Source organism: Alosa alosa, chromosome 22, assembly GCF_017589495.1.
Source record: "Alosa alosa isolate M-15738 ecotype Scorff River chromosome 22, AALO_Geno_1.1, whole genome shotgun sequence".
In the NCBI taxonomy this organism is placed as follows: domain Eukaryota; kingdom Metazoa; phylum Chordata; class Actinopteri; order Clupeiformes; family Clupeidae; genus Alosa; species Alosa alosa.
In genome coordinates this window covers 28153141-28163140 of record NC_063210.1, presented here as the reverse complement: position 1 = coordinate 28163140, position 10000 = coordinate 28153141, and the positions used below count along the sequence as shown (strand labels likewise).

General features: G+C 40.9%; 1 protein-coding gene across 2 annotated transcripts in view; it reads right to left on the bottom strand.

The window, feature by feature from the left end:
* The window catches only part of gdpd3a (glycerophosphodiester phosphodiesterase domain containing 3a), a 29890-nt gene extending 20466 nt beyond the window's left edge, over positions 1 to 9424 (bottom strand). The window contains exons 1-2 of one of the 2 annotated variants that reach the window (XM_048233446.1): positions 9218 to 9424; positions 4541 to 4689 (exon numbers count right to left, since the gene is read on the bottom strand). In XM_048233446.1, coding sequence (XP_048089403.1) covers positions 4541 to 4679 — 139 coding nt within the window. In that variant the 5' untranslated portion in view covers positions 4680 to 4689; positions 9218 to 9424. Of the gene's footprint in view, positions 1 to 4540; positions 4690 to 8717; positions 8762 to 9217 lie in introns of those variants that run through there. The other variant, XM_048233447.1, reaches the window with a different exon arrangement.
* Positions 9425 to 10000: the final 576 nt, after the last annotated feature.

Genomic DNA, 10000 nt, shown 5'->3' with positions numbered 1-10000 from the left:
TGCAACAGGTACACACACACACACACACACACATACACAGACACAAACACACGCACACACACAATGAAATGTAAAACTTGGAGCGAGCGCACCTGAGCGAGGAGTGGGATATTCGCACTGCTCAGCTCCGCCCACTAGCTCTGGCAGGATATATGATGATGCAACTTCCTGTACCAGTCTGACATGAGGATGTTAACACAAGGATCTGTACAAATATTTAACCTTCTTACCAATGGAGAAAAACTACATGTGGATCAGATGTCCACTCCAACACACATTTATAGTGGAACGTTATACTTATCTAAGAATTCTCAATGACCAATGGTCATGAAACATTTTTCCTTCATCTGGAGCTAAAAATATATCTATATAATGTTTTCAAGACGGCTCACTTTTTCGACCTTGTGAAGCAAAGTGCTTACCCTGATTGTGAAGCTACTCATATGTCCATCACAACTACAGAGCTTGTGTGTGTGTGTGTGTGTGTGTGTGTGTGTGTGTGTGTGTGTGTGTGTGTGTGTGTGTGTGTGTGTATGTGTGTGTGTGTGTGTGTTTACCCATACGTCCAGATACCAAATACACAAACACTCCCCACACACACACACATTCACCTCTGCAACACAAACACACACACACACACACATTCTTAAATTTCCCCTTAGGGATTAATAAAGTATATATCTTTACATTACATTACATTACATTACATTTGGCTGACGCTTTTTAACCAAAGCGACTAACAACATGGTAAACAGTAAGTTTTAGAACAATTCTCACAATTTTAGGACAGTTTAAAAAAACATTAGAGTACAGTAAGAATAAGTGCGTTGGTGAGTGCTGTTTTTAACAGTTACTTGTCAGTTTAAAACAGCTGGTGAGTGCTAGGATCAGTAAGAGTTGTTGTAAGTGTTGCTATGAGAGTAGATGTTCTCTAAAGAGCTGGGTCTTCAGGAGTTTTTTGAAAGTGGAAAAGGATGTCCCTGCCCTTGTAGGAACTGGCAGTGTGTTCCACCAACGAGGAACAACAGATGAGAAAAGTTTGGATTGGCTTGAGCGCATCGGTGGTAGAGCTAGACGCCGATTAGTCAGAGGAGCCGAGCGGTCTGGAGGTAGTGTAAGTCTGTATGAGGGCATTCAAGTAGGTGGGAGCAGAACCGAGACTACTTTGTAGGCAAGCCGCTAGAGACTTGAATTTGATGCGGGCCGCCATAGGTAGCCAGTGTAGCTGGATGAGCAGCGGGTAACATGTGCCCTTTTGGGTTGGTTGTAGACCAGCGCCACCGCTCTTCTGGATCATCTGAAGTGGTTTCACTGCGCAGGCTGGGAGACCTGTCAGGAGGGCATTGCAGTAGTCGAAGTCGGAGATGACTATTGCCTGAACCAGAAGTTGGGTAGCATCTTGAGTCAAGTAAGTCCTGATTTTCCGTTATGTTGTAGAGTGCAAAAAACGGCATGACCGGGCGACTGAGGCAACATGATCTGAGAAGTTTAGTTGGTTGTCGAGAACAACTCCTAGATTTCTTGCAGTCCTGGTCGGTGAAACAGACAGGGAGTCAAATTTGATGTTGATGTCGTGGTGTATGGTAGGTTTAGCTGGGATGACCAGCAGTTCAGTCTTTGAGAGGTTCAGCTGGAGGTGGTGTGCCTTCATCCATGTAGCTATGTCTGAAAGGCAATCCGAGATCCGTGCTGAAACCAGGGGGTCGTCAGGTGGAAAGGACAGATAGAGCTGTGTGTCGTCTGCATAGCAGTGGTATGAGAAGCCGTGCCACCGGATAATCTGTCCCAAGGAGGTGGTGTAGATAGCAAAGAGGAGGGGGCCAGCACTGAGCCCTGGGGGACCCCTGTGGTGAGATGGTGAGGTGCGGATAGCTGACCAAGCCATGATACGCTAAACGAAAGGCCCTGTGAGGTAGGATTCAAACCAGGAGAGAGCAGAACCGGAGATTCCCATGTCAGCGAGTATAGAGAGAAGGATACGGTGATTAACCGTGTCAAAGGCAGCCGATAAGTCAAGGCTGGCTTCTTTTAAGGCTTCTGTTACAGACAGCAGAGCCGTTTCGGTAGAGTGGCCGCTTTTGAACCCAGACTGATATCTATGTATCTATCTACACACACATTCACCTCTGCAACACACACACACACACACACACACACACACACCTCTGCAACACAAACACACAAACACACACACACACACATTCACCTCTGCAAACAAACAAACACACACACACACACACACACACACACACAAAATACTGCTCTGTAAAGGCTAGCAAGGTCTGTAAACACACACACACACTCACAAATATGTATAAGTATAAGTATGTATACACTTTTGATCCCGTGAGGGAAATTTGGTCTTTTCCATGTCTCACCTGCATAAAATATAGTATAAACCCAGATATGTGTGCATTGACTTGAATTGAATAAATGGGGTTTACTGCCTGGTCGGGACAAATAGGTGTTTCAATCGTCCCCCCATAGACATTTAGCATTATAGGCTGTTTTGCATCCATTACAAACAAACATGCAATGTGAACGTCTGGGATTGGGGAGAGCACTAAATGCTCTACTGAATAAGCACGAAGTCAAACCTTTAAATGAAAAACACTCTTTAATAATCAAAAAAAAATAAACCGCTAATGAACTAAACTTGTGACCATCAAAAATCGTTTATCGCCTGTAATTCCGTGATAACAGGACGTAACAGGAAGGCATTTGGCTGAGCAACGGAGGTTAATATGCTCTATGTTTTGTCCAAATGATGTCTGTCTATCATCGTTGCACTCGGAGAAAACCAGAATGTTTCAATCGTCCCGGTTGTACCCTACACTTCTCTTTAGGGCTGTATTTTGCGTAAAACTCGTTTTCCCCCCGCGCAAAGTTTAATTCGGTATTTTGCACGTTTATTTTTTAAACAATGCGCTCAGGGTTGTGGCAATTAACAACCTAGGGAGGGGCCTTGCACATTGTCTAAAAATCGCTATTGTGCACCTGGTCAGAAGTCTATGGCGAGTTGTTTATATGTTATTTTAAGAGCGCATTGTCAACAGTCACATTGGCAGGTGCACGCACCATCCTTCTATCAGTCATGAACGCACACCAGCACACGTCCATGCAAAACATTACAAATTGCACGATTACAATGGGAAACATAATTAGAATAAAGATATTACGAAATACTGTACATCTCATGATGAGTAGTTATTCACCATCATTTGCAAATTGGTAATGACGGTTAAAAGTGATTAGGGAGAGGCGAGAGACACGTTATGGAGCACAGCTGAAGATGCACTGTCACGAGATATAAGCAACTCCTCTGCAGGATAAATGTTGTTTTATTCAGTCATTTGAGCAATATTAGGGTAAGTGTTGCTTTTTCCAGCCTATGTTTTCGATGGTAACCCATTGTCAGTCAATAGTGAAAGTAACTGCATATAACTGTCTTGTCGTTGACTGACACCTTGGTGAAGTTAGTTTCACTTTGCCAATGAGTTCAAATAATGGACGAGTGCAAATGCGTGAAGGCTATGCTAGGTTTTAGTAAAGCATGGTTTAGGAATGACTATTCCATACGGTCTCGCAAGCAGCCTCCTTCAAAATTACATAATTACATTTTGAGAAGGCTTGCATCTCACTATGTTCGGCTACGAGTGTAAATCACTTTTTGCATAGTGCATTATGATATGTGGATGCAACTGGGAATGTCTTCTATGTCATTAGTTAAAATAAATGTTAAAAAATAACTCGAATGAAATCATTCTCGGATCATAGAAGAGGTAAATGGTGGTAAAGGTACATATTAATTTCTATGATTTTGGTAGCACTACTCAAACTAAGCCCACAAGCTAGCAAATATGACATAAGCTAAAAGGACATCTCCAGGTAAACGTTTGCCAATGGGTTGCATAGCCTACTCAAATGTCAGTAAACCAAGTAGGCCTTAATTAACTTACTTTCATTGCCTAGGTAGGTTAGCAACACCAGGTTGAGAGACGCAAGTAAGCATATCATTAACGTTAGCCTTCTAATTATTGTCATCAAAACTGCAGAGGAACGAACACATTATAGGGCAGTCTTTGGTGTATGCAGAAGTAGGCTAAGTCTGGCATCTGGCTCAATATTCTGCATGAGGGACTGTTGTGGTAGGTGAAATTTCAAGGGGGAAACTACGATGATTGGTCAAATTTGCGAAAAAGTTGCGGTGTTTGGACAAAATTGCGAGGTTGCCCAGAATTTGTGGGGATTTGCTGAATTTGCATTAATTGTTGCGATTGCAACATTGCGAATTCCTGGAGGGACTGTATTATTTCTACACACACACACACGCTGCTCTGTAAAGGCTAGCAAGGTCTGTAAACGGACACCCACACACACACACACACACACAGGACATCATAAACGCACACACACACAGGACATCATAAATACACACACGCACATACACACACACACACACACACACAGGACATCATAAACGCACACACACACAGGACATCATAAATACACACAAACACACACACACACAGATGGTTACCCCCGCGGTGTGAGATGTGTGTGCAGGTGAAGGCCTTGTGTTTCCTGCGGTGGAGGATGTGTGGATTCTTGAGCAGGAAGTAAGACGCCACGCTGTAGCCCCCCAACGCTGGGACCAGGAAGTACAGCCAACTGGCCATGGAGAGGGCTCTGGAACACACACGCACGCACGCACGCACGCACACACACACATACACACACACGCACGCACACACACACACACACACACACGCACGCATACACACACACACACAGGTCTTATTTCTATTCATCTTGTTCGTTTAACTTTACTGTACATTTTGCTCTAGGCCTACAGTAGTAGTAGTTTTAGTATCTTCTTTATCTACAATCATAGTCTGTTTTATCATTACTAAAAAAAATAATATTACTATTATTTTTTGTATTTTTATTTTTGTTTTTTATTACTGTTTTTACTTTATTTCTGTGAGCACCTTGAGTCAATTGCATTGCGTTTAAGTGTGATATATAAAAAAATGTGACTTGACTTGACACACACACACTCAACCAACAACCACACACACACACACACACACACACACACACACACACACAGAAAGAAACACACATGGACAGACACACACACACAGGGTGTGTTCAAAACAGGAGACAGCTGCCTACTGCCTCCCTCCCTACATAGAGAGCTGTCTCACTAGACATGACTTTGGATTAAATGCATCTTTTAAAAATGAGCGTAGCACTCTAGAATCTTTGGTTAACACACTGTAAAAAACAGAACTTGAGAATTGTAAACTGAAATCAGGATGCAATGTTGAACGAACAAATATACCTAGGAAAAGTTCATATCACTTCTAAACATGGGTTTAATTATTTTTCTTCATCTGATGTTCAAGAGAAATAGGAAAGTAAGTTGTGTTGAATTGCGTTCTTCAGTTTTCGTTGACACAGTTGACATTCCGTACTTTCTGTCAATGCGCATGCGCAAATCTTCTCCCTCTCTTGCCGAATCGAAGGATGGAAATGGCTGCTGAATTTCAGTGCTGCTACTAATATTGGCTGTTGGTTAAGCGTAAAGGTAAGAGACACCACTACTTTTGTACTTTGTCCACTGGTGTGACCTTATATTGGATGGTTTGAACAGAAACTATTGCTATGTAAAGTTGTAGTTAGAGAATAAATTAGATTTTCCTAACCGGAGCTTCGCGTCAAATGCTCCATGCTTGCTAACATCAGCCATTAGAGCTAGATATTAGCCAAGCTTGCAGTCTTTGCTTCCCGTTCAGCTCACTATTAAATGAAAATATAAGCATTTTAGTAATTTCGGTGTGAAAAGTCTGCGGTGTGAACTAATTGACATTGGTAACAAAATTGGTAATTTTGGTTTAGCTTAACGACGTTGCTAAATAAATCTTAGTATAGACCTTAAAGTGGCGGGAGGCATGACGTTACGTTAACGCTAACGCTAACGTCAACTAACTAATGATAGCGTTGTATTCCAGAATTTTCTAGAAACATAGCGGTGTTATTCGGTATATGAAGTGTTTACTTCGTGTAGGCCTACTAAACGTATTCGAGATGTTAAATGAATGTATTTCTTGAGAGGTTGCGATTTCTATAGCAACATTTAACATTAGGAAGGTTTGCAAAAAGTTGTGTCAGTAATGTTAGCATGACTTTAGCAAGTCAAACATCTAATCTCCAACAAGGAAAGTTATTTCTCTTACAAATCAAACAGTACTTTTACTGTAAGTGTATTATGATCATATAGAGGACTATTTTGCAGCAGTCCCAGAAAGACGGGGCTAAACTTTACAAAAGATGCTTACATTCTAATTTTATTATTCCATTGCATAGTAAGCAGAACATACTAGGACTGCATTTTCATTCACCTTCATTCACAAGTTACTTTACACAGACTTGCAGTAAGAGTTTTTTTTTTTTGCAAAGATGTGTTTGGTTATTGAATTCATGTTTTATCTTATTTCAGAATTATTGAATGTAATACATTTTACCTGTATTTTTTTGTGTCTGTTTGCAGGTTTGGAATGCAATGTAAACTAGTCCGTTGCCCTGTCTCTATCCTCAGTGTGTTTGCACTTTCAGAACTCCAGGTGCGTTGAAGTCACATTTGTCACAAGCGCACAGACCATTTCCACAACAAGCAGCCAGCAGCCCATTTTAATTTTGTGTGTGAAGCCTGTGATTTTAGAGATACTTGCCCACCAAAAACCTTTTTAAATCACATCAAAAGCCATTTGAGAAATCAAGAAGCTGTGAGGTGTCCTTTTAGGAACTGCCAGGTAAACTTGCTCAGCATTTTCATTATTATGGTATGCATTCTTATTTGAGCCTGCCCGACTCTCTCTTTATTTTATATTTTCAACTGCTTCAGTGTAATGAAGCATGTGTACAATCTTGATTTTTCACCACAATGTTAAGTCCATAAGACGATATATGGCATGTTTGATATATTGGTAGCCTAATGATTAGGGCATACATTGTTACCTAGCCTCGCACTGCCTTTCTAAGATACACATTTGTGTGTGTTGGCAGAGTGGTCAGTTTATTGGATGTCTTTGGCTGGTTCTTAGAACTTAAGATTATTTTAATTACTGTTTAAAAATAAGTATCAAATAAAAAGTTGTGTTCTTTACTTAAGAATTCATTGTTTCTTCTGTCTGTCTTGTAACCGAGTAATAAGATATACATGCAATAGACAATTGCCTTTTATTACTTGACGTAGTTCGATAAACTTAAAGAGCATAGTTTTAACTAAAGATTAAAGGAAGCTGTACATACTTAGAAATGTAACGCAACCGCTGCGAAGGATTTGTACGTTTTCTTGACTTAAGTTACCATCTAGTTGTGCTAACCTGCTTTTCAAAGTTGAGGTGATAGTTTTCCTGACTTACAGTATTACGACCGCCGCTAGCGAAGCTAGTGAAGCTAGAGAAGCTAGTGAAGCTACCTCAGTTACACAATGCAAGGGAACATGAATCAGCCTATATTTGCACGAACAATAACGGACAACAGCTCTTCAATTTTGGCCCGTTAAAATGTGTATGAACAGTCTAGCGACGCATTTCATCAAGGCCCATTTGGACATGTCAGTTATCTGCACCACTGGTTAGATGTAAAACAGCATTTCGTTTCAGACTACTGTTACTTAATTTGTGCATTAACAATAACATTTCAGACTACTGTTACTTAATTTGTGCATTGACAATAAAATATTACATGAACTAAAGATGGTTAAAATCTTATGTAGAAGAAGAAACATTCACAAAAAAATCCATCCATCCAAAAATGACCTTTGTTTTTGATAGCTGTTGAAAACGGCATGGAACTGACAGAGATGTTTTTGTTTATAAATAAATAAATAAATAAATAAATAACATTATGCTGATACCTTTTGCTTTTCCCAAATACAATGTAGCCTACAGGTGTAAGTGACCTTTCATCAATCCAGTTGCAATGGATGAACTGTGATGAACTGCCCTACTTGTGATTGTTTAGAGATTTTAAAGGTTTTATAACAATGCTACATCTTCTTTGGCTATTCTACAATCTATTCACCTTTTCAGCACCAGTAGGCTACTTTCTGTGCAGCCGCACACACACACTCAGGCATGCCAAACAAGCATACACAAAAGTTTCAAGAGTGGGGGATGGAGTAAAATATGGAGACAAATTGAAGTGTGATTTATTTTCGCGGAACGGATGTACAGGACTGATTTTGTACCGCTTTTTTTTTTTTTTTTTCAGCTTAGTTACACGTTACACTTTATTTTGCAAAGCAAAGGTGAAGAAACTTAGAACACTGCTTTGCATGAACTCTGAAAACCTGGTCAGCACAACTACACAGGCCTAAAGTTGAGTAAACTTGAAAATACTTCGCAGCTGGTTGCGTTACATTTTTTAGTTAGCCTAACTTTTTATTTTTTACAGTGACGTTAGCAAAGGCCGGACTTAAAACTAAATTCTTACGTAAGCTAGCAGGCTAACGGTATAAATTAGTTTTACGGCCGGCAGATATATCAGACCAGACGCTATTAATGGTTACAACAATGGCATAATCAGATAGTAAATTGTTTATTTATCATCTCTAATCTACAAATCTAAGCATAATAAGATCACACAAATGACATTTTAAACAGATTCAGCAGCCATTACCGATGTCATCCGCCATGTTTGTTTACCTTTCACAGCTGTTTCAGACGTTGCCGCAAGGGATTATGGGTAGGAGGGAGCAAGAAGTGTGCATCGATGCTGCCTCCAAAAATGACCGTTATTTGGGAATTCTAAGATATCTTAAAAGGCAGCAGAATTAGTTTTTTCGGTTTCGACTACAACTACATACACAGACATATACACAATGAAATGACCACACACACACACACACACACAGAGAGAAAGGAATGTTGGCTGAGCAAAACAGAAAGAGCTACAAAACTGTACATCTGTACATCAAAACTGTACACACACACACCTTTACAAAAACACACACATAAAGATAATGTCTCTCTCTCTTTCACACACACACACTAACACACACCTCGACAAAAACACACACACACACACACACCTCTACAAAACACACACACACACACACACACCTCTTCAAAAACACACACACAATTATACAACTCCACAGAAATACACATAACACACTGTCTCTCTCTCTTTCACACACACACACCTGTGTCCTGGCGCGGTGGGTATGGAGATTTCTGTAGCGTCGTAGTGTGTGAAGTCTTTCAGTCACACACACATCCACCTGTTCGCCTCTGCTGGTAGCCAATCAGATTACAGCACCAAGACAGCCACTATTGCCATTCATTCAGTCTTTATCTCTTTCTTTATATCTTTATCCGTCTCTCTCTCTCTTGACTGGTCTTATCTTGTCTCTCTCCCTCCCTCCCTCTCTCTCTCTCTCTCTCTCTCTCTCTCTCTCTCTCTCTCACTCTCTTGACTGGTCTTATCTTGTTTCTCTCAGCCGTTCCCTCTGGCAGAGTTCCCTTCTGCAACACCTTTCACATGCTCCCTCCCATGTGTGTGTGTGTGTGTGTTTGTGTGTGTGTGTATAATATGTGTGTGTGGTGTGTGTGTGTGTGTGTGTGCAGAGTGGAATGTGGTCATGGGAGTCTCCGTCTCAAGTGTGTGAACTGTAGGAGCAGGTTACAGTGTTCCATCCCAGAGGCTCCTGATTTGTGTGTGTGTGTGTGTGTTTGTCTGTCACATATGCACACACACACACACACACACGCACACACACTTCAACAAAGAGCCTCAGGCATGACTGCTTGCATGTACACACACATGTACACACACACACACACACACACACTGCATGTATTCTTGGTTAATGCAACACTGGCTCTGACTGCAGCTATACGACTAACTGATTATTGTTCTCTGAAAACAGTTATTGTTCTCTTACACACAGGCTTTCTGTGTTTGAAAGGTCAGGTGTGTACGTGCA